The sequence below is a fragment of the Calonectris borealis genome, chromosome 26 (genome assembly GCF_964195595.1).
Source record: "Calonectris borealis chromosome 26, bCalBor7.hap1.2, whole genome shotgun sequence".
Taxonomy (NCBI): Eukaryota; Metazoa; Chordata; class Aves; order Procellariiformes; family Procellariidae; genus Calonectris; species Calonectris borealis.
This window is the reverse complement of record NC_134337.1, coordinates 6,201,059-6,226,096: the sequence shown is the minus strand read 5'-3', so window position 1 is coordinate 6,226,096 and position 25,038 is coordinate 6,201,059. Positions and strand designations below refer to the sequence as shown.

The window sequence follows — 25,038 nt, the reverse complement described above, 5'->3', positions numbered from 1 at the left end:
ACAGTCCAGTCTGTTGTGCCATAGATTGTGTATATCAGAAGTAAAATCCATTTCGTTTTAGATTTTATCCTTTTAAATATTTCCAGGTATTAATATCAGACGTTTCAGCACTGAGAATGAACTCTATTAGCTGGATTTTTATGGTTTATATTATTTTTATATATAAATACATTTTAACGTATTACATTAACTGTAATTTATCACAGGTAGACAGGGGTAGCAGTTCTGTCAAATCCAGCTAAAATATTAAGAGAAGATTAATGGAACACTTTGGTCAGGTTTCACAGGGGTAGATGTTCTGTACCTTTTTAGCTGAAGCTTAAAACACTTTACAGTAGGGTTAAGCAACTTAAATTCACTTCTAGGAAGGATTCCTGTATTTTCCCTTTAGACTTAATACATGAAAGTTCCATAGGAGGGCGCCAGAAAAAGAAGTTAAAGAGATTTCTTTAATTACTGACAGTTTTATTATCGTTGTCTTTTACACTGTCTGCATATGAACAAGTAGTTTCAGAACCTTCAAAAAAGCTAGAAGTGAGACATTTTTTAAAAATGCCATAGAATTACTAGGGAGTAGTAAAAATAAATTACAGCATTGCAAAAATGCATTTCACTTTGCCATAGAAGCTTTACTATTCCATTCTATACACGTTATTTTACATGTTTTACAATAGACATGAAAAATAAATTCACACGAACTAGGCAACACAATATACTAACCAAAGGCACTGCCAACAGTATTTTGCGCTTAAGGAAGGGGCCAATACTTCTATCCTAGCCACAGCTCAACTGACTGTTGAGAATTTGAGTTTCAAGATCTACCAATTCTTCAAATGCCCCGTATCTTGAAAAAACCAAAAGAAACAGCCCTCCCCTTTACAGGAGGTTTTCAGCAGCATTCACGGTAATTGCATAAGAAGCCATGCCTTCTACAAAATGTCAAAGACATGCTGGGTTCCAGGGGGGGAGAGGGAGAGAGTCACCAAAAGTCCAGTAGAAAACAACAACAACAAAAAAGAAATCTTTACAACTTTTAGCCAGAAAGATAGGGATTTAAAAACAAGCATCTGGATCTTTACTTCTTAGAACCAATGGCAATTTTTACAGTGTTCTCTCTCGACTGAAGTATTTATACAGTGCTTTCAAGACTCAAAGCACTAAAATGTTATTTAAATTACTTCACAAGTGCATAGTGAAGTAATAAGTATTCCTGTAAATGGACGAACAGCCCCGGAGCACGAAAACTGCTGCTCTAGTTGGGCTGCCGCCACGTTGTTGAAGGTCATCTGGGTGTAGAGTACAGTACAGCTGGAGGCCCTTCCTGCACCGCGTTCGCAAACCCTTTGACACTACTGACTAAAACATGAGCTGGAACCAAGCTTGCAGAAAGTGGCATTTACACAAACCAAGGGGCTTTAAGTGATGCAGTTACTGTCTTAACAGTTTATAAACAAACATACTCAAGTATAAATCTGGAAAAAAAAATAAAATCCCAAGCAATCACCTTCAAGAAAGAAACAAAACAGCTCCTCGTCCCTCTACGGACGAAAGCAGCCTCATCACAACAGTACTTTAGGTAAATGGGGGACAGGACTGACAAGGCCTCTTGACAAAAGCCCCTTCCAACTTCCTTCTTAGCCCAAATGCAAAGTTTTCACACTTACGGAAAAAAGGCACTGAGGTAAATTTTAGACTCTTCCACGTTGTCTCTGTGGTAATTGTTACCCAATAACCTGTTGCCTCCCTTCCCACTTTGTGCAGGTGGGGTCACGGCAGTCTCCCGCGAGCTCAAAGGGACACTTGTTCATCAAGTCAGTATGAAACCCTTTCACGTGCTCCATCTGAATCCGGCCAGTATTAACGTTCTGTTTTCTCTTTACGCTTTGTTGCGCTGTCCTGTCTAAACAGAGGGAAGACTGAACCTGGCTGTGCAGCGTGCTCGGTCCTGAGCACTGAGAGTAAACGGGGGGACATCCTCTCTCAGGTTGGCACCCCTGGAGCCTCCCTCGCCCTTCAGCGATCACTGCATGGCGTCAGCAAGGGCAGGGTCGCTGCTTAGAGTTCTGGCAGTAACTGACGCTCCAGCTCAAGGATTTTTTTTGAAGGATGCGCAGTGCATGCATCGGAGACAGTGGGAGCCCTGAGAGAGGGAGGGAGAGACTTGCTCTCCTCTCCTAGCGCCACGTAGAGAGCAAAACCCGGTAACCTTCCTGGACGTGCAGGCAGAGCACCGATTGTGAGTGGGGAGGGAGGGAAGGAGAAGACGACACGGACAGAGTGGCACAGGGAGGGAGAGGATGGCGTGCCACGGACAGGAGTGGTGGGAGGGCAGCGCAAGGAGGGTTAGCAGGAGGAAGCACGGTATGAGAGAGTGCTGGGCGGGAAGCGTCTGAGGCCAACGGTTCCCTTGCTCTTCCTGGTGCTAAGGCTCTCCCACGCAGGCAGCCTGTGCTCTTGGTGCCACATCCCCACCCTGGCCCCGGTCAGAGCTCCTCTCCCTCGGTGCCGGACCTGTTCATAGCTCAAAATCAGTTCGATTTGTGAAAGGGGGTTTTGAGCTTTCCTGGGTTAGTCTCTTGGATATGTATTGCTAAACGTTCAGTATCAAACTATCAGCCCATGCCCCAACCATCATCTTTACACTTTTCAAACCAAATTTGTTAAAACATAGATCCCAATTCCTACAGAGTAGAAAACTGGTAAAACACTGACTAGCTTAGCTAAGCATCAGGGGTATTTGCTTTAATTCACATCTGTTTTCAAAACTGGAATTAGAATCAAAATGGATGACTTTTCCTGGAATTAATATTACCAAGTTTCAATAATACTTACTAACAGACTGTTTGGGTGTTGGAGCTGCCTCGGTATCATAACCTTACATTTCCCTGGCTATCTTAGCCCTGATCAAGTCCGTCCGACATTGGTTGCAGCTGCAACACCCACGTGTTGGTGCAACAACCTCCTCCACTTTATCTGCTGCTTCCTGTGCTCTACTTACGAAATGAGAACTCGGCCACGTGGGCACACACGATGAGCCGCAGCACCTCCGAACAAGAACAAGCAAGTTGCTGGGAGGAGCGTGAACAGCAAGTGTTACCCTGCTCAAAACATTAGCCAGTAGATGTTCCTGTTGGGTTTAACACCGAGCTTTTTCCACGAATCTTCTCCATCTGATGGTACAGCTGAAAAGCGAACCAGCAGCTGTGTTTGGTGTGTTACGGGCACAGTTTTAGAACAGGCTTCCCGTTCTTTGACTGGCTCTGGTCCTGGGATAAGAGGTTTCAGAAGAAGAAAATGCTATATGTTCATTTTATGGGTGCTGTGAGCCAGTCCGTAATGGGAGGATGAAGAAGGAGAGTGACTACTATAAGGTGTCCTGAGAAGTGTCTTTTCATTTTAAAAATAATATCTAGCTTAGTCTGATGCCCAGTGCCTCCTGAAGGGTTATCCAGGCTTGCCTCTGGCTTCTTTCAAGGTCTGTTGCAGTCTCTGTTTAAACTTCTCGTACTTCCTTTGCACTTGCTGGATTTTGTCCTTTTCTTCTTTGTCCAGTATCATCAAGAAGTTCTGTAGCTCTGGGATGGAGAATGCGTCCCACTGCAGAAACAGAGGGAAAGTAAACACACACCGTTCACCTTATTGCTTTTGTGTTTGGGGTTTTTTCCCCCTGAATCTGTGCAGAGGAACAATAAAAGACATTTAAACATGTATCTGATCTCCAGGTAGCTTAATCTTGGAGAGAAACGGGATAATAGGCTACAGCATAAAGGAGCATGCCAGTCCTAACCTCCTGAGACTGTAGATTTAATAGAAATTATCTTTACTCAGGTGAATTGAAGCTCCCACTGCAGGAGATGACACAGCTCCCTAAGGAGCCGAAATATGTCTGGAAATAATTGACGTAGCGTTCACCCGCACTTCTCGTTAGGAAGGGGGAGCGAGGTCCCAGCAGGCAACACTACCCAGCAGTTCTCTTTTACTGCAAAGTCACAAAACCACTGAGCTTCAGCAAAGCTCTTGGCTCGGGGTGCCAGCAGACCGGCTGCTCCGGCTGTCACCGACGACAGCGTCGGGCTGACAGCGAGGAACAGGCAGGCCACAGGCTGACGATTGCGATCACTTAATAAATACTGCTTTATGTCTGCTCAGCACTGCCGCGGGAAGCCGGCATTCCTGCGGCGTCCTTACCAACCACAGCCCCGCTGCTCCGGCGGCACGGCACGTCCTGAGCCGCCCGCGGCACGGAGCCGCTCCCGGCACGGGAGGCAGAATCCTGCCGGATGCGGCAGCTCCCAACGTTTGCCTTCGTCGTGGTGGGGAGCACGACTGCAACCAAAAACTGACTGTGAATTTATTACCTGAGTGTCCCTGGCTTCTACTTAAATTAGTGGATTACTTATAACAGTGTTTAGCTAATCCAATTATTGAGGATTATCTCTGGGATGGCGTTGCTCGGTTCTGTAAACAGATTACGGTTTGGCCATCAAAACTGGTCTCAGCATTTTCACAGCTCAAGTTTAAATATCAACACACTCGAGGAGCAAGAAATGATCTTTTTGTGGTTGTTTTTTTGGTTGTTTTTTTTGTTTTTTTTTTATTTTAAAGTAAGGTACAGGCAGTTCCATTGATAATCTAAATTTGGAGAAAAGCTGATATCGCACTTCATATGGTAAACCCAGCCCCATCAGAGGGATGCAGCCTTGCTTGCACAGCACCGCTTCAACCCGCCCTACCTCTGCGCTGCACCTCCCAGCTCTGCGACGCGGCCACGTGCCCCTCGCCGCCGCTAACGTTCACGTAAAAACCAAGGGAAAGAGTCACCGACGTACCTCAACTTCCCCTGTTTCGTTTTCCTTCAGCACAAAGCTGAGCACGTCTGTGTCGGGGCCCGCCAGCAGCCGGAGGTACAGGGGGTACTCGGTGAGGGGCAGCTTCTGGAGGAGCACTGCAAGGGGACAGCAGACACCCGCAGTCAGCCCGTGGCAGGGGAAAGCTCAGGTCAGCTGGAGCACATAAAGGCGGTTCATGCTGCTCAGGATCACAGTGGAAAGAGCTGAGTCTTATCGGAGATCCGTAACGATCTCTGAGGTCTCAGGGGACGTCAGCCCCCTTCTGAAAACCAGTAAGTCCCCATTAGCTTAAGCAGCATCACCTCTTGTGGTGGTCAGGCCAATTATTCATTTGACATTTAGGCACTGCCTGCCTGACGCACCACCGAGTCCCAGATGAACGCCTTCGTGATGTTTCTGTCCCACAAAATAGTAAGCGAACTGACCAGCCGCAGGGTCCGAGGGCACGAACTCACCTTGCCCATCCTTCCGCATCTCCTTGAAAAGTGCAAACTTCTGAGGATTATCCACCACCATGAATTTCTTCAGGAGCCCCTGGATCACCTCGCTCACCGTGGTCGTGCTGCTGATGTGGAGCTGCTTGATGGCGTCCAGCGGCAAGTAGAACGAGGTTCTCTTGTCCGTCATGTCGGCCAGGTTCACCTCCTTGAGGGCATCGTAGATGGACTGCGGCCGGATCCCTGCCGGTACCGTCACGGGGCGGCGCAGCTTCAAATGCACTTTAATGAAACCCGTGTACGTCCCATCGTCGTTCTAAGGCAAAGAGAGGGGGGGTCAGGCTCCAGGGAGCCTTTCCAGTCCTTCCCCCCCTTCGAGGGGCTTTCTGGTCAGCAGCCTGCGGGGTGACTGCAGGACTTTCCACCCCTCGGTACTGCTAGGAGTTTGAGGGTTTCTTATTAATCATGTAAAAAGTAACCAGTAATTTTGGGTTAGTCACTACCGATTTTCTCCTGTTCTTCCACTCGGTAATGACTCATCCCTTCCTCGCGTCTGGGCGATCTTGTCTTATTTAAAACCGACACTGCTACAAGTCAGTTATGGAAACCGTCACATGAAATTTGTAGTTGCAATTAAGTGAGGATTTGAAACCTCTGGGAAGGTCTCCACCCCTTGTGTTCAGCGGGACCTCCTGACCGTATTCCTCACATTTTATTCCCCGCTTATGGGGTTCTCACACCTCCATGTAATAAATCATCATTCACGATCAGCCTGTCTCACAGTGGGTCCCTTGCCCTGCCCTCAGCTCTGCAAAAATGCAAAAATCAAGAGAAAAGCCTGGCTCCGTACAGTCCGCCCGTGGGTGCTAGGCAGGAACGAGCCGAGGGAGCCACCTCAGGTGCCTGCGGTCCCACCGAAGGGCCACCACCACCGGCTGAGCCCAATCGAGTCCCGAGGCTGTATCAAGTCTCAAGATTGTATTTTCACTAAGCTTCACGAAAAGTAACTCAAGAGTAAACATTTGGGTCCCGAATGACTCCTGTAAGCCAAGGGCTGATAAAAATCAATGGGCGAGACACTGCCGCAGAAACTCTGTGCAGCCTTTACAAAGGAAACTGGTGTAAGATCTACTATTTTAAATGAATTTCGGGTTTATTTTCAGATGTTAGCAAGCACCAGGCAGTTACGTAGCTGCTGTTCTTGGAAGTTCTACAATTTAATTATTTCACTCTTTAAGAAGCTTCCCCCCCTCTCTGTAAGATCCTGTGAAGCTTGTACCTTTGCACTACTCCGGTTTGTAAAAGAGGCGATTTCCTTGTCTTCTCACCACATATCATCAAGGCTTTACTTACAGGTGGTGATAAGCAAGTTTGCAATCAAAGCTTTAAAATACAAGGCATCCACCGTGGTTCTTAGACCTCTGCTTAAACGAGCCTGGCAGGCGCAGAGGAGAAAAGCATCTCTTTCTCGAAAGGCTTTGTGTTCCTACATGCACTTTTTCTGAATCCAGTTGGTGACAGCTGCTGAACTGCTGAGTTTTACCGTGACTCATCCCCGCTAGAACAACGGGGGCTCCTCTATTTGTGGCAAGTCATTCACAGCACAGGCTGGCCAGAGATTACTGCGCCAGTGCTCCCAGTTGAGAAGGGACGGAGGCAGGGGAGGGTGAGCTCAAGCGTTGACTAACGCTAAGGAAACCCAAGCAGGAGAAAAAGCAGATCGGGTAAGGAAGACAAGAACACCTCAACAGCCACAAGCCCTCTTGCCTTGGGGATGCCCTCCCACAGCCTGGCTCCGTTCACAGCCCAGAGAAACCAGCATCGGTCTTTCCGCCTATTACCTAAATGGAGCCCGATACGTACCAGCTTCATCAACAGGCAGTTTGTAACCTTTGCATTGTATTTTTCAATTTTCTGTTTGATCTCCTGGATGGTCGGAGGCTTGGGTTTTTCTTCTTCTACTGTTTGTGTCACATTCTGAAATCAGAAGAGACAGGCTTTAGCTGTTTTATGTATTGGGTAACACTGCATCTGTTCAGCTCTGCTTTTGCTTGGGAAACGCAGGAACAAAGAGGCTGCGCAGAACCCGAGCTCACGCTAGCAGCGATGGCGCAGGTGGAGATGGTCCCTACGGCCAAAGGCTAGGTGTGCAGGATGCCACGTCCCTGCCCCAACCCCCTCCGCACACCAGTAACCGGCAGTGGAGGGTAACACAAAACCCACCGGTCACCGGGACACTGAGGCACGGAGCAGTGAAGCCATCCCCGTACAAAGCAGGGCAAAGCATCCAGCCTCTAAAACCTGCTTTCAAGACCAGCCACCCGCGCCTGCTGAGCGTTTCTTTGCTTCTTGCAATGCAGTTGAAAAATCACATCCTATTTCCAGTATTCATGTCTCTGCCTACCCAAGCCAGGCACCCCCTTAAAAACCCGGGGTGCTCCTCAACCAGCTTCCAGCAGGTTGACCCAGGCAGAACCTGAAGTTAGATCTCTGCTGGATTACTCCTCCTTAGCTTTGGAAATTATAGCTCAGAGCAGTAAAATCACAGAAGCAGCGAGCCGGCTGCATGACTAATAAATCAGTCACTGCGAACGCAGTCAACGCATCCCACCCCGTGTCAGAAATCGTTCAGCGTCTGCCCGCGCGTGGGCTCGCCGGGAGGACGACGGCTGCTGCTGCTCGCCCAGGTTTTGGGGAATTTCCTCTTAGGAGGCAAAGGGACAGACCCTGTGCGTAGGTGGGCTTTACCTGCAGGTCGCACGTGGAAACGTTGCTAATGAACAATGGGAAAACACAATCCCGTCGCGGAGAGGCAGCTCGTGGAAGCTTCCCAAGTGCAACCCAGGGTTTAGAGCGTTTAAGCAGAAAGGCAATGAATGGGTTTGCACAAAGTGCCAGAGCAGAGCCCGGCGCTGCCGGCAGCACAGGCTGAGCCGACTCGGGACGGGGGGCAGAGCCCAGGCCAGGAGGATGCCGCCATGGGGCCGGAGCGGCTGCAAGACCTGTGCTAGAGGGGGGCAGGAGCACGGTGCCCATTCCAGGCCATCTGAAAGGGGAAAAGTAAGGTGCTTGCTGCAGAAGAGGGCCAGAGCAGGCATCTCTGGGGTACGCTGCAGGAAAGCGTGCAAACCACCGCTGAGCCCTGCCTGCCCCTGCACCCCACTGCTCCCGCCCGGCCCCAGGGCGGTGGCCCTGGCCACCCAGCCTCCCTGCCTCAGAGGCAGGCAAGCAAGGCTCGCGGGATGCTGGCCACCTTTCCCCAGGGACGCACAAGAACAGCATTGGGGGAGCCGGGAGGGAGGCTCTGATGAGGCACCGGGAACATGCAGTTGCAGATGGTTTTCTGCAGAAATGAAGGTTTGTAGCAGCCTTGAGCAAGAGCCTGAGCCACGCTCCCACCTCCCATCTGCCCAAGTCCCACGGCACAGGCTGCAAAGGCCCACGGACACCCTGGAAATGAAATGTCAGGATGCGATCCTCCACCATCGCGCCCAGCGTGACAGCAGAGCCCAGGCACGCTCAGGCACTGCGGGAACACAAGAACCAGCGAGCTCTTTTCCAAAAACCTGCTGGAAGGCAGGAAAGGATGTGCCAGCGCATATGAGCAGGGATTTTGTGTGTTCCCACCCAGCTGCAGAGCCCCTCGAGGCTCCCGGGCCATCCCTGGGTGCCGGTGCTTTGCCTGCACCACGCAGGGGGGGTAAGGAGGGGAGGAAACCCAGAGCACAAAGCTAAAGCTACTGAGCCATGGCCAGACAGGCAGCAAGTGCTTCTGGGGACATCCGCTGCATCCCATCTCCATCCCCTGGGACTGCGACACCAAGCCCAAAGCATGTGCTCAGGTCAAAAGCACCCGCTCACCTTCAGCATCCATCTGGAGCAGTCTGTTGCAGAGTTAATGGCTCCTGTAACAGTGAGATGGAAGCAAGGACTTGTCTGACCCTGAAGTAAATTCAAATTTTCAAATGGGCTAAGAAAATCTATTAAAAAAAAAGAAATGCAGGGAGCTAAACTAACCCAGGAGTTCCCCGGCTGCGCAGTAAAGCCCAGCAGCCACCTTTGGGACTCCTGGTGGGAAATAACCTGCTGCAAGGACAGGACTGCGCCGATGGCACCGCGGGTCTCTGCGGGCAGAGGACACACGGCTGAGCAGCGTTCCCTGCAGCTGAACTCCTGCCCTGAGCACGTCTCCAGCCCAGGAACGCCGATCACGTCAAACCACGGTGCCGGACACAAACCAGCAGCAAGAATTTCAGCCTGCAGCAATATGCGCTGTTCATTTCTTTGCGATGGCTGGAGCTCTTCACCAGCTTCGTCAGCCGCTTGCCTCGCCGGCAGCGGGACACGGGTCCAGCAGCGGCATTCAAGAAGCCTCGATGACTTTATTGCTACAAGACCATTGGAAACTCCCTCCATGAGGCTCATCTTGTGCTTCAAGGCTTGACACCACACTTTAGTCTGGGTTACCCAAAGCCCTTCAGCAGAGCGGCTTTCCATCCAGCCAGGAGAGCCGGTCTCCTCTAAAGCACAGCCTTCAGCATCCCAAAATCCGGCCCTGCTGCAAACAAGCCTGCGTGTGTCTTGGGCTGTGCGCAGGGGGCCGTATTTCACAGCGCAGCGCTCTGCTGCCTTCCCATAACTCACCACCTTCCCCGGAGACAGGCTGTGAATACATTTCACAGCGCTCCCATGTTTTATGTGGGCTTGCTCTGGAGTTAGCATTAGCGGAGAGCAGAAAGCGTGAAGGGATGTGCTATCAAGGCCGGCACAGAACTAACACTGTAACCTCCAAGAAGGAAAAAAAGGAAAAAAAAGCAACTTTGGGAGCAAAACCCGTCTCTTCCCAGGCAGCCCATGAGACCAGGATACAGCAAGCTGTAAATAAGCCAGTATCGCTGCACGCTACCCATGATATTTCTTTTAGGAGGAGAATCAAGCACAGGACAAACCGAAATCCTGGTTGCAATCTGGCAAGACGGCTACAGCCCTGGGACTTGAAGAGCCCCGAATTCATTCAAGCGATTCCCAAGTGAGAGTTCACATTTTCTGCTTCAGACAGGCAAACAGTACGAGACCTCACAAAATGCAGATCCGGAGCAGTAACCCAACGGAGGAACGCTGACCTTGTATTACAGTCCCCTCCTTCCTCAGTGCCTTAAGAAAATAAGAGCAAAGCTTTCCTGGAGTATTTAAGAATTGCACATAAAGATCCACTTATCATAACGGCGATTTCAACTCCACAACTTGTCAAAGTCCTTAGGCACACGCTTCTCTGCAATCTTGTGACTGCAATAGGGCTTACATGGCCGCACACAGGTGCTGGGCTGGCGTGGGGGTCTTTAAAAATAATGCCAAGCGTAGAAATTTTCAGAAGTAGCGCTGGGGAAAAGAAAATACGAAAAACAACAAAAAACTTCCCTTTAAGGTAACGGAAGATGTGCACTCCACTTCCTCACGTCACCCATTTCACAGCGCTGGAGACAGGCGCAGCCGTGCTGCCACCCACCAGGCCGGCCCCCACCCCAACCACCCAGCGCGGGAGAGCCGGGAGGCCCCCGGGACCGTCCCCTCCTGCATGCCAAGAGACTTGTAGCTGCAGGGCACAGCTGCAGCGGTAAGGCATGCTGTGCACGTATGCTGCACTGCATCCGTGGCACAGACACAACCCGGTGCAGACCAGCATCCATCCAGACACGCACGGCAAAAGCAAGCAGAGCGGCTCAGTCTGTCCCTGTCACTGCAATTTGCTTCTCTCCAGCGGGACAAGTCCCTCCCTCCTGTGATGTTTCCAGCTGAGGAAAATAGCACGTGCCAGCAATTAAGGGCTTTCTGAGCAGCTCGCGCGCCGATGCCGCCCGGTTTCCATGGAGGACGCACGGTGCGCCCAGGACCGCAGCAGCCTGGAGCGGTGCCGGTCCCCGGGGTTTCGCAGCAGGCACACGGCAGACGCTAATTGCTTCATGCTCCAGGGAACCTAAATCACTCGCAGCAGGAGGAGCGGGAAGCCTGGCTCAGGAACACGGTGCTGGTGGCATCACGTCACAGGTCTCGCACCATGTCCCCCACAACTCCACCAACAAACCCCTGCCCAGCCTCCTGCCTTCCCCCACGCCTGTGTCTGCACGGATCCGCCGTGCCCGCTGCTCTCTCGGCTCGCTCAGCCCCCCGGCTCCCCCAGCGCACCCTCATCCTCGCAAAACGCTCGCGCTCCTCCCGTCGGGCACAGGGTCAGCGGTGCTGCAGAGCCCTGCTGCGCGGCCTCCCCCGCGCTCCCTCGGCAGCGTGACCCTGCTGGGGCACCCAAAGCTGCCCTGCTGCTGCTGGCGGAGCTCGAATCTTGCTCCCAGGAGCCGGAATCGGGCAGTGGCTGGGATACGCTGCCTGGCAGGAGGGCAGCTTTGCCCCTCCTGCCTGCTGCTCCTGCCCCGGCAGCGCTGGGGAAGGCAGGAGGCAGCTCAGCTCCCACCTGCACAAAGGTTTTCCCAAATCCCTGCCTTCCTCTGCCCACCCTGCAGCTTCCTGATGCTCAGACCCTGGTCTGGGAAAACATATTAGGAAAGAAACATTGTCCATAATTCATTTATTTACCACCTCTATTTGTTTTGACTAACCCAAACATAAGCCGATGCACCCACAGACCCCAGGACCCCACTGCTCTCAGGGGCATATCGGCACCCGCACCCGCTGCTCAGCCAGTGTGGCCAAACCCCGAGAGCAGCACACACCTCCGCCATGCCCAGCCTTCGCCTGCGGCTGGAAGAGTGAACACCCCGACGTCAGGATTGCCCCAAGGAAATGCGATTCCAACCCCTGGCCATCACAACTCCGACAATTTACATGATCATGCAGCCACAGCTACCGGTAACAGGTTGTTCTCTCCCCTTCCACGTGCAATTGTAATTGAAAATGAAACCCTGCATTAAGACAATTTGACAAATACAGGTTTTAACGGCCATATTATGTTCTCTTAGGGTTATTTTATAAGTCATCTTGCACCCGCTGTGGAATTAATTTGATTTATTAAGCTCCCAGTGTCAGTGACAGATGGTTTAACTGTTTCCACTGCAGCACAATTTCAGATGTGCAGAGAGCAACCGACCTGCGCTGGAAAACAAAACCAGCGACCTTGCACGGGGCTCCCGGCTCTGCCAGCAGCTGCGACCCGGCCGTGCACTTCAAGGTGCGTCTCTGAAACAGCAGGTTGTGTGTATGGCATAAAGCAGCATGGGACTCCCCAGCCCCTCGTCCCTTACACACGAGTTGTGGTGCGAAAACCAAACCAGAGGTTGCCACTTCCACAGTGCTAACGTCTAAGTGGGCTTGAAACGCAGCTAGGCCAGTTCTTACATCCGCTTTGATTTTAAAAGGAAAACTGCAACGTGTTATGAGAGTCAGCTGTACCAATACTGCAACAAAACACTGCCAGCATTGCAAAAAAGCTCTTCACTTCCATCCCAGGGACAACACGGGAGCAATCCTCCGTACCAGCCTCCACCCGCTCACCTTCCTCCTACACCCGCGGACTCAAGGGAAAGAAAGTTTTAACAATCTCTTTCTACGCAGCAATCCCACCCCGGGGCTGACGAGCACAGCACGCACGACAGCGCCCGGATAAAACCCAAGGGACACGCTCCACCCGCGGCCGGGCGGCGAGGCTGCTGGAGCAGAGCTACCGCGCAGCCGAGCCGGCTGTCCCGCGGGACCCAGCGCGGTGCCGTCCCGGCTCCGGCAGCTGTTTAGGGCTGGGGGAGCCCTGCGGGACCGTAAAGGGTCCTGGGGTCCAAGGGCTCACCCCTTCACCTCTTCTCGCTGTTCATGGCAGTGATGCTCAGGCAGAGCTATGCGGCAAGCCCCCAGCAGCGGCGACCACACCATCCCCAACCCCCTGCACACCCCACGGTCGGAGCCTCTGCTTTTCTGCTTTACAGAGCAAAACCCGCCTGCCAGCAGGACTCAAACCAGCTCAGCAGCACCAGCACCACGGCGGGGGGAGCCCTGGGAAGGGCGGCCACACCCTGGGAAGAGAAGCGCTGCTCCCCCCATCACGTACAATTAGATCAGCTACTTCTTGCTCTTCACGAATCTACAGGGACCTCCGGTTTTGCAAAGTTTCTGGTGCAGAATATGCAATTCTGGCTGAAGGAAGAAAAACAGAAGCTATTAACCATAAACGGTTGCCACATTTCCTGTTGTACCGGGACAGGATGAAACAAGCTGTTAACAAAACAACAGCTCGGTAACTCTGCCTGCGCCTAAACCCTGGCAGTCACTGCTGGACCCGCGGCTCTCCTGGCTGGAAACCGGGAAAGAGCGACGTCAGCCACCCTCGGGGACGGGTGCCCGCGCGGCAGCACACCGCGATGTCTGTGTGCCAGCCTGCAAAACCAGCACGTTCCCATCGCCTCCATCCCTCCACCCTCACGGGCAACTGGAAGGAAAGCGATGGCGAGACTGGAGCTGCTGAGGTGCTCCCACTCCCACCCTGTTAAAAACCTGATGCAGAACATTGCATGGCCGTGGATGCCGGAGTTTAATCACCCCTGTCAGCTTGCCGGCACCATTTAAATTCAGCAGGTGAGGGGTTTACCATCCCCTATGAAACTGCCATAAAATAACTTGCAGACGGTCATGGCCTGCAGTGAGACGTAGGCACCCACGGGCTGCACAGGACCCACAGCAGCACCCACAGCAGCACCGAGAGGTGAACCTGCCCACGTCGTCCCCCTGCCCATCACAGCATTAACAACCTACATTATTTCTCAGTTGTAAGAAACATCAATTGTAAGAAAGGTCTTGAGCCTCATCTGGCACTTGGGCTAATGCTCGGCAGGATAAAAGCTGCCCAGAACAAGTGCCCCGGGAAGAGGCAGGCGGCCACGACGCACAATGCCCTTCGCCCGGGGCTGGGGCAGCCGCCGTCCCAGCGAGTTAGCCACTCCGGCCTCCCCTTTGCAATCCACCGCTTGTCTAATGAGCCGTGAGCTTGCGACAGGCTGTTACGGGGGAGGTAAAAAACCCATGGGCCATCGTGATTATGGTGACACGCTCTCAAAAGAGCGATTCTAAGCCAAGAAATGCAACAACGAAGCCTCCATGACAGATTTTTCTATTTACCCGTTTGCAAGGATGCCAGGAGAGACACAGTCCGTGTCCAGCTGAAGAGCATCCTTCCTGCAGCCTCTCACCTTGCAGAAGTCAACCCCCAACTTAAAAACCTTTTTAAAGCAAGCAAAGGCAGCGGCTCTGCACCACGCCAGACCTCCGTGTTGGGAATAACAGCTCTAGGTGGGACCCGGGAGCTTTCCGACGCCACTGCAGCAGTGCAGAGCGGATGGTGCCCTCTCCCCACGGCTCCCCGTCCCACCGCAGCCCCCGTCGGCACCAAGGAGCCTGCACGTGGTTACGGCTTGGATGCAGAGCTCAGGAGGTGGAAGACCAGCAGTTCATGAACCGTGGCTTTGCTAGCCGTAAAACCAGACATGGAAAGGCACTGTAGGGAGAAAGGCTGAGCGTGCGCTTCCGTGGGATGCTCCTTAGAGCAAGGGCCGCCTCCCCGCAGCCACAAACCAGCCTCAGAGACACCATCCCTGGCCCCTCGCTCCCAGCCAATTTTCCTCACCAGTTACTTAGTTAATGAATTTGAATAGCAGAACAGTGGAGATGGATCTGGCCCAACATCACCACATTCTTGGCAACGACTGTCTTATCTAGAGGCAGGAGTGGCCAAGTCCTCCCCGGTGCGCTCAGGCACAGGTCCATCGGCATTTACATCAGCAACGCTGTGACAATTTGCATTCCCAAAAACGCAGCCCGAGCTCTCCCTTTGGCTCCCGTGTTCAGATTGCAAGAGTATTTCGAAGACCTCTTCTGAAGGGATTTTACGCCTCAAGGCATCAGTCCTTAATTCTTCCGCTTATTAAGGAAAGATTTGTCTTAAAACATCAGAAAACAAAGCCCGGAGAAGCGTGTCCGAGCGCTGCTGGCCGGGGAGCCGTGGTTCGGAGGAGCATCACCAGCTCACGCCCCGCGACCACCATCACACCGCAGCACGAAGGGCTGGAGGGAAATGTGAACGCTTCAAATTTGAGCCAGAAACGCGAGAAGCGGCAGCTCAGAACTGTAAATCCAGCTGCAGCGGTGACGGCTGGGGCCGTGGGGCCGGGGCAGCACCGCACAGCCCCATCAGCCACCGGAGAGCTGGGACACCTCTGCTCTCGCACAGCTCCCCGTCACCGCCGAACACCCAGTGCCTCCCCCTCCCCACCGCTCCCGTGGTTCACAGCACTGTATGGGGAAAGGATCGACTGCTCCAGCATGGACGGGCAGGGGGAAGAATCATACAACAGGTTTGGGGGGAAAAAAAACCCAAACCAAACCCCACCATATTTCACTCCCTTTGAGAAGTTCAAATGAGATGCTGCAGTTTACTTTGGGGTTCAGAGGAAAAGGCAGAAGACAGCAGAGCGGTGCATCTCTAGAGAAGGGGAGAAGGATCGTTGCTGCATTTCAGAGAGGTTAGAGGCAAGTGAAGATGGGCTTGGTGTTTTGATTGCCATGGAGATTTCACTTAGAAACCGTTTTTCCTGCCACATCCCTGCTCAGCAGCGAGAGCTGAGCAGGTCCTCCCAGGGAGCTCCATCTCAGGGGGGCTGGGCTGGACAAGACCCCACGGGTGCCTGACCACACCACTGTCTGTGTGCACAGGGAGCACCCTGGCGAGACCCCGGCCCGGATCAGGGAGGCTGGGTGGATCAGAGGGATCCGCTAACCCTCAGGAGCAGACATTTGCAAACTGATCGCAGCCTCGCAGGGCCAGGAGAAGCCCCTTTCCCCCAGGAGAGGTGCCCCAGGGCCACCCCTGCGCCCCAGGTTGTGCCAGACCCCCCGCAGACCTGCCTTCCCTCTGGAAATCACCCTGTGCTCCGGGGTCTTTCGGAGGGCAGAGGCAACGGGCCAAGGACAGGACCCTGCGCTGCTCCCTCGGCTCCTTCTGCACGGCACCGCGCGCTGCACCGGGCAGAGCGATGCTCCCTTTGCCCACCCAGCACAGGCAACATAGACGCTCCCTGGTTACTGCAACCCACGAGCTGGCACAGATGCTGCACCCAACGGCCAGCCAATTCTGGGACTACGGGGTTTCTCCAAGGCTGGACGGGATCTTGGGGATCACCTCATCCAGCCCCTGCTTGGGTTTCCAGCACCTCCAGGGTGGTAGCCCCCATCGCAGGCACCACCGCATGCTGCCGCCGTGGAGGGCTCGAAGAGAGGGAGAAAACAGACACGGGGCCAAAACCATCACTGCAGCGTCCTCTGGCTCTTGCCCAACCTCACGTTGCTCCCCGCCGGCCGCCCCCTCCAGAGCCCCCTCCCGCAGAGCACACCCCCGCGGTGGTCTCTGCTCCGAGCCCCGGAGCCGCCGGCACCTGGCAGCATAGCAACACCGCCCGTGCATCCTCCGCAAACGCCTCCGCGATGTCACAGCTTCCCTCTTCTTCAGCAGAGAAGGCTTTTGCCTGCTGGGTTACCCCAGTTCACATCATTCAGGGACCCCCACCCCGGAACTGGCCCCATCGCCCCCACCCCTGGATCCCACTCCGGGTGAAACTGCGCTCTGTCCCTCTTGTGTTTTCTATTCTTGGTCCGAAACTTGCCCCTTTCTCCTCTAAGCCAGCTCTCCCGGCAGCCGCTGATGCAGGACTCAAAAAGCAATTTTGCAAAGTTTTAAGCAATATCGCTTCGGGCAGAAGCCACTGAAGCCATTGAGCTGAAGAGTCACGAAAAAGGCAAGTAATAGTTCTCCAGGGATGAGGTCACATCTGAGATCTAAAACAGTTCTTTGCTAATGAGGAGTGATTGCGCTGATGGTTCTGAAAATAAAAAGGAACTACAAAATTCCTAGAAAGAGGCTCTTCAGACCAATACAGCTATTTCAATCAGAAAAATCGTTTCTCTAATCATCGTGATCAAATTCCACTCTATTTTTTTAAATGGTGGGAAGCCTGTCTGACTCCTCCTACCCCACAGACAACACATTTCCTCTACAAAGATTGTTTCCTAGGTCTTTAAGACATGCCTCCCTAAGTTACCCGTATTTAGCCTATTCCTGCCCAGTGCAGGGCATGCCCAGTGCAGGGCTGGTGGCTGCCATTGCTGCAGCGCTGACCACCCTGTGCACCCTGGGCTCGGGAATCATTCCTGGGCATGGATTCCTAAGGATGGACAAACGTTGCCATGCCCAAACACACGCAGCAGGTTAACTCACTTTTGGGTCCAAGCTGATGTTTTCCGCCCGTGGCCAGGAGCAGGTACCGTAACTGGTGGTGAAAACAACGCTGCTGCCACACGCAGCTCTTGCAGCGGTGGAAATGTTCCACATTCAATAACACCGCTCAAGAGAAGTAAGATGCCAAGTAAAAGAGCAGGGACAGGGAGTGAAGCAAAACCCAAGGGAGATGTCCACCTCGGGGCTGCGCCTGTCCCGTCCCTCTGCCTTGCTGGCTGCTCCCCGGGCACACGCTCTCCTTGCCACCCCCCACCCGCCACCCAGCCCGGCCTCACCAGACCACCACCTCCTCCTCCTCCTCCTCCCCACCACGCTGCAGGGCCAGCTCCATCCAGAGCTGAGGTCCAGCCTTACGCTCCTGCAGGACCTGCACCACCACCAACCCCCGGCATGCCACGAACCCCCCAAGACCTTCTCCCACCACGGCCTGAGGATGGTTTCCACCTCCAGCTGGAGAAAAGCGAGGACCCACCTCCGCACACAGACCCATTATGCAACTTCATTTGCTTGAGCAGCAAATTTTGTGTGTGTTTTTTTTTTTTTCATGCACAGGAACCATTTCCTCCCCGTAACACCAAACCCCTGAAGGGCTCCATCTTCTCCAGCAGCCGCGAGGTCTGCCGCCCATGCCGGCTGCAAAGAGCCGGGCAAAGAGGGGCTGCAGCAGCCCCCAACCCCTCTGCGAGGGAAAGCTCCCGAGCACGAACATGATCAGGCTGATTTCGAAAGGTAGCCGAGGATCTGCAGTGCCCTGGCTCAAAAAGAACGGCGTTAAACCGGCGCAGGGTGCAGTGCCTACTGCACTAACACCGTGATCTTTTACATCTCCTACACAAATGAATCATCAAATGACATTTAAAAACCAGCAGTACGTGTCGGTTAATCATAGCAAGAGGGAGCTGCTGGCTAGCAGGGAATATCCCATGTTAAACCCGAGGGAGCATTTTTTCAAAGAAATTAAAATAAAATTGTCAGTTGATTGAAACTCCCCCCAAGGAGAACAGCCCAGGTCACCGGGAGAGCCCGCCGTACCCCGCGCTGCAGAAAGCCGAACCCCAAAGCACCTGCTGAGGATTGCAGCCCGGCAGCCTCGGGCGTGCAAATATAGCAGAGCCCGAACGGGAGCGCGTCGGTGCTGATGGTCTACAGGGGGATTTCTAAGTGAAAAAGCTGCTCCCCGGGCCAGATCTCATCTCTCGGCGCTGCAGGGCTCTTGTTCCCGAGCGAAACCCCCGCTTCCGCAGCAGCGCCTTCTCCTTTTATGCTCAGTTCTGGTTGGGGCCCCAAAGTTTATGACAGGGATGTTCTTTTTTTTTTTTTTTTTAAATAAACGCTTGAAAAACATGAAGCAGCCTTGCCAGTGTTACTGATACAGAAATCTCGTCCTGGGGTGAAACACTGCCCAGCCAAGTGCTCTCTCCTTCTCCACGGCAGGTACATATGCACCCAAAAGCCCACAAAAGGACCAGATTCATCACTGTGTTAATAAGTTTGCAGGTTAATTTAGTCCAGTAACTTTCCCATCTCCCTATCTGCCTCACAGGTGCAATTTTCACCAGTGGTACATATTTTGCGAGGCCAAACCACAGGTCCCTGACCCATGGATGGCAGCTGGCAGGGTTGCTGCCTGCCCCCCTAAAGCTGAAAAAACACATTTGGAGTCGGCTCCTCCACCGTGGATCCCCCGGGAAGAGGCCAACCCGGCATGCAAAAGGTTGAGACGTGGCTGAGAAAAATCTGCAGCAGTGCAGACCCCTGCGCGGGAGCGGGGAGCCTGCAAGAGGCAGACCAAGCCCTCCTCCCCGCCAGCAGCTCTGCCCTGACTCCAGCTGCAAGCTAATTTTGGCAGCACCTGCAGCCAAACATGCAGGAACACGGACATCTCCCCTCGCCAGCAAACCCCCCCACCTCCCGCCCAGCACAGCCCTTCTCACTAGTTTTTAAGCTGTTACCTTGGCAGGGGCCTTGTTCGGTGTGCTCCGGAAGAAAGAGGTTTTTGCTGTGAAAAAGCAATCATCGAGGTCTTCATCCAAGCTACAGTACCCGCTGCTCATGCTGCTGCCGATGGTCATCGAAACCCAGCAGAGGCGAGAGGCCGAGCGTGCACGGGGCTCGCCGGGGAGCTCGGGGGGCTGGCGACCATCGGCGGTCCCCGCTCCGGCTCCCACGCCAGCAGCGAGCCCGCTCTCACATCCTCAGCTCGCCGGCGCTTATCTGCAATAGCTCCTTCTGCTCATCCTCCGGAGCCAGCGGAGCTATTTCTCTTTAACAGGCAGCCGTGCCGGGTAACCCTTCCCTCTCCTCCTCCACCCGCCTCCCTGCGCGGCGGCGCTGGGGCAGCATGGAAGGGGCAGAGCTGCGAGTTTGCTCCCGCTCTTGGCACCCGGCTTCGCTCACCGCCCGCGGTCTGGTCCCCCGGGCGCCCGCGCAGCATCGCCTCCCCTTCCTGCGCTCGCCTCGCACCGCGCAGCCCTGCCACTTCCTCTTGCAAAATTTCTCACCCCGCTGCACGCCGGGGCCGAGGCGTTGGGCTTGGTCCTGGGCACTGCCCGGCCCCCGGGTACCCCCGGCACCTCCTTTGCTACCCAAAATATATTGCCATGGCAGGCTGGCTTCTTGCTCCTTCCCTGTTAGCGCATCCTCAAGAGCTGCGTCGCATCTGCTGTCTTAGGGAAGCAAGCCCAGGCTGGACTGAGCCCGGCAGCGCTGCTGAAGGTGATGGGGAAGGGGGAAGGCTGGTGAGGACACGGCCTCGGACCCGCTCCGGGGTGCCGGGAGCCCCTGGTGATCACGCTCCGGGAGGCAGTGGGTGCCTCTCCGCTCCGCAGCTGATTTTAGAGCAGCAGGAGCGATTTCAGCAGCGCTGGCACCCGGCTGAGGCAGCTTCGATTGCAGCCCAGGAAAAAGCCGTTCAGCTCGCCCCAGGCCGTTTAAAACACCGTGTTGGCCTTGGAACGAGCCTCAGAGCGAGAGCATCATCCCTGTTCCCCTCTCCCCCTGCAGAAACCCAGCCCAGCACAGACCCATCCCCAGATCTGCCTCCTCTGTCCTGGCCCCTCCAGAGCCACCAGCTAACACCCTGCATTTTGCTTTTAAAGCAGCTGTGACCTTCCTCCCTGTTGAAGATCACAGGTATTTCTGGAGAGCCGGGCAGGGGAAGGGCTCCGCTCCCCACAGGCTATCATCCTCCCTCGGCAGGGCTCCTGCCAGGGGCCGTGCATCCATGGGGATGCAGCACGTCCCGGCACGGGCTCTCCCCACCCACCTGGAAACCGGCCTGTATTCAGGAGCAGCTGAGGGGACCAAAGAACAGCCTGATGCACCGTGTTAAAAAGGACTCTGCTTAGGCAATGCGGTATTAATGTACACGCTAACAATTCTCCACCATATTTCAGTAAAGAAAGAGGGAACAAAGCCCGAGAGCATCAGGCCGCTGAATAAATCCATCCTATGCCCACACTTCAAGTACTTCGCGCAAGACCCGGCCAGCCCGTCCAAGAAAGAATAAAGAATGGCAAGAGGTACCGCGAAGGGCAGGGCAGGCTAGGGGTACAGGAAGGTTTCCATGCCTGGGGCCAGCCTGGATCTGGAAAGGAAGGACCAGAGAGAACCTAGATGTGATGGAGAGCCACAAAATCGCGGGAGATGTTCACATGAAGAGTGCAGTAAGTTTAACACCAAAAGGAGGAGTGCTTTTCCAGGCCATGCAGGATCAGATTTGCAGGCGTTCTGGTGGGTGGATGTACAAGGTCAGACTCATTAAAAAGAGCTCACTGACGGCTAATAAAAATGCCGGTTCGGATGCAACCCCGCACTGCTCGCAGGGAGGCCGCCGCAGCAGCACACCGTCCTCGCCCTGATGTTTCTGGTCTCTCCTTCAACATCCCCCAGCCGAGCAGAGAGAAGGCACCGCCGTGCCCAGATGGCTGTTCTTACGTTAATTCCTTCACGTCCTTTTCAAGGCACAACTCTCACCATCGCTAAGTGCTATTTTTACGCCAGCGAGCGCAGGGAGCTGGCAGCAGCCTGGGCTCCACTCCCCAGCTTGCCTATCTGCAGTAGGACCATCAGCAAACCACCTCTGTAAAATGGGGTTATCGCTCGCTCCTTCAACTGGTCCAAAAGGGCTCCAAGACCCTCACACAAGCTACCAGCCACACATGAAAACCTCTTCCCCTCTCGATGGGTTGCAGATGGTGTTTCATACCCTTCCATCTGTATCTGTTAGCTGAAGGACTTAAATTGCTACAAGCCTTTCACAGCTCTGTACCCACAGCCAGCAGCATCCCGTGAACAAACTGGGATGTCAATGTAAAGACTAGTGGGAGGACACAACATCTGCATCTCAGAGAGGAAGGCAAGAATCCAAATGGCGTATTTACAAAGCAACTTGTAACGTTGCAAATAAATAAGCTATCCTCTTAGCAGCACACATACTTCTGCAGTGGCACAAACCTCCTCAGCTTCACAAAGCTATATTTAGAAGAGAAAGAGGCTTAAATCGAGCATGTGCAACATGAGCAGAAAGTGAGCGTTGGGCTGATGAACAGCACAGGCATCCAGTCTTCACCTAAGCCTCAGCCCTGGGTGTTTCACAGGGGGAACAGGGTGCAGCCAGCTCTGCAGTGCCCCAGGCGAAGCTGGATGCACCCCCACTGCTTTGCTCCACAGGCTTCTCCAAGGAGCCCTCGCTTTTCAACTGGGGTCCACCTGCTTGGGAGATCAGCTCCCTAAAAAAACAACCAAAGAAAAAAAACAAGTATTTTTGACGCGTTGGTTCAGCAGCAGCTCCAGTTAATGGTTATCTGCACAAAACCCCCAGAGAACCCACGCACCAGGGACCTGCACCGGCTCCCGGTGGGGAGCGCACGACCAGCTCTGCCAAAACCAGGGGCCAAACTCCGGGTGCTGCTGAGACCAGCGGAGGCTTTTGTCAGCTTCAGCGGAGTCTGGATTTCACCCAGGGAGGCTAATCTGGGACCCAAATGTAATGCGCTCTTAAGTACTCGGCTGGATCAAAGCCCAAATTATTAATGCCTGGTATTACATGGAAATAGTACTTAACTATGGGATATTAAAGTAGCTATTTCTCTGATGCTTCTGGTTTGCGTATATTTGATAATATTATTTAATGACTTCCAACTATGCCAGCTATTAATTTAAGTTTCTTGTGTTTTCAGTGTGCAATCCCCCTTCGCCCCCTCAGTGTATTCAGGCACCCTATTAGTCTCTTTCTGGAATACCGACAGTTTTCCCTCCAACCTTCTTTTGAGCAGCAAAACCTGCTTGGCCCACAGAAACACACCAGGAACGTGGCTGTGTACTCAGCTTTATCGGCTCAGATCAAATAAACTCGAAGGTGATTTCTCCCTGATTATCCATTACCCACAAACGAGAATGGAGCTTTATTGCAGTGATTTACCCTCGTTCACCCTCAAACCAGCCCACGCACCTCCCGGCCCCCCCAGCCCTGCAGCCTTTCCCAGCGCAGGTAAGGAGACCCCAGACAGGGCTGTGCTGTGCGGAGGGTTCGGAGGTGTGACACCCACCAGGACCTCGGGAGGGGTTTATGGATTTCTGTTTGCTGCTGTAATTGGAGAGACTTTTGTTTCCTTGGCACAAAACGCCTCCCCCTCCCCGGGATCACACCAGGGACGTGTCAGAGTGATGAATTGCCACGAAGCGCAGGCTCCGTGTTTATTATTAGGACCATCAATAACCCCCGGCTGCTGTTATCACCCTGAAGAAGAAACAAGCCTTTCTATTTTTTCTAAAAATCAAGCTTTTCTCATGCTGCTGGGGGAAGCCCAACGACATCTGAAGGAGGTGTAAACACACACCTATCTGGCTTCACACCCTTATTCAAATACCTCGAGGCTCAGTGGAGAATCCATTCAGACGCCCTTCGTAATGCATAACTTATAAGATAAATCTCATCTAACTTCAGGTTCCCTCCTGACCATTTTCTTCTGAGCAGCAATCGCACAGCCACGTGCTGGCGCGGCCGAGCTCTCCAGACCTTGCACAGCAAAGCGCAGACGACAACCAAACCCCACCGCTGGCTCCTCGCGCCCATCAGAAACCCCACATCTTCCTTGAAAAAGTGCACATTTCCATTTCCAGTTTTGCACAAGTGCATCGAGGTCCTCCACAAAGAGGAATATAAATGCGTGGTTATAACAAAGGAGAGAATACAGTTTTTAAAAAGCATATAGAGATTGAAAAGGCTTTGTGCAAGTCAAATCCACTTCAGGCAGGTTTCTAAGCAATGTTTTAAGCTTCCAGCATTAAGTATCTTACATCTCAACTTGCACGGCATCGTCCAGTTTCCCTGCGCCGTGTCACGCACGCTGCAGCCTGTCCCAGCAGACACCCACGCTGGCTCGCCGGCCACTGCCGGCATCAGAGACACCACGGGACCCTCGGGGCGATTAAGTAAACAGTTAAGCCTTCCAGAGCGGCCCTGGGGATTACTGCACATCCCTAATACAGATTGAAGAGTCTCGATCCCCTGGGACTACTGAAACTCTTAAATCAAGGCTATTAAGCCGCAGCTCCTTGCAAAACCCATGCTCACGCTCCGCCAAGATGCAGGAGAAATGCACCTTTGCTGCTCCTTTTCAAGCACTTTGCACCTGGTGCTGGGGCACAATTTAACACCAGTATCGACCCTCCCTCGCAGGCACTGGACACAGCTGGGCTGCAGCGCGGGTGCTGACATCCCCGGAGGGCACCGCTCCTCTCCCGCTCTTCTCCAGGCATCCCGGCCAACAGCAGTGTTTTAAACACGTACGGAGCTCTGCATATGCATTTACGGCGAGGAAATGCCCACGTGCGCAACCTCCATCACACCAGACTGCACCCCCAGGCAGGGCATATAGGCAAGACGCACACAGTATATAGGCAACTCATCAGTGGGCACTGGCTGGGTCTGCGGGAGCAACGGGCTGATCTCTCTGACAAGACCTCTCGCTTGTAAAACCCTTCGGGAGCAAGAAATCGGGTCTCTGAAGGAGCTGCAAGCGGTCACCGTGAGGCTGAGGACCCCCCCCGTGGAGCCCCCTCCCCGGCGTACCTGGCTGCGGGGCGGCAGGAGGGTGCTCTCGGGCGAGAGCTGGCTCTGGCACTGGCCCGGCCGGCGGCAGTCCAGCTGGATGAGGCTGCGGCACTCCTGGTGGCACGTGTATCTGCAGTCTGCACGGGGAGAAACGAGAAAGTGAGGCACCCGAGACCCGCAGCCTGCTGTCAAGGAGCGGCGGGGAACCCCGGGAAGGGATCAGAGTCCTGCCGGAGGGCAGACGGATGCTCGCGGGCACCGGCGTGGCCAGAGCTGCCAGCCAGGCACACGTCCCCATTCGGGCACACCCCTGCAGATGGGGAGAGGTACCAGAATACCTTGTCCAGAGCAGAAATTGCTCCCACACCCTCTCCCTTTGGAAACCTGTGTTTCTTGCTGCAATGCTCCGGC

The 25,038-nt window shown here is 53.9% G+C and overlaps 1 protein-coding gene across 1 annotated transcript; it reads right to left on the bottom strand.

The window, feature by feature from the left end:
• Positions 1-288: 288 nt before the first annotated feature.
• Positions 289-20,007, bottom strand: RASSF5 (Ras association domain family member 5). The gene is made up of 5 exons (XM_075174390.1): positions 19,523-20,007; positions 7,151-7,264; positions 5,306-5,603; positions 4,830-4,945; positions 289-3,597 (listed from the first exon to the last, which is right to left on the bottom strand). Exons 1-5 carry the CDS (start codon positions 19,640-19,642, stop codon positions 3,445-3,447), a joined length of 801 nt encoding a protein of 266 aa, XP_075030491.1. The 5' UTR covers positions 19,643-20,007; the 3' UTR covers positions 289-3,444.
• Between the last annotated feature and the right edge of the window lie 5,031 nt (positions 20,008-25,038).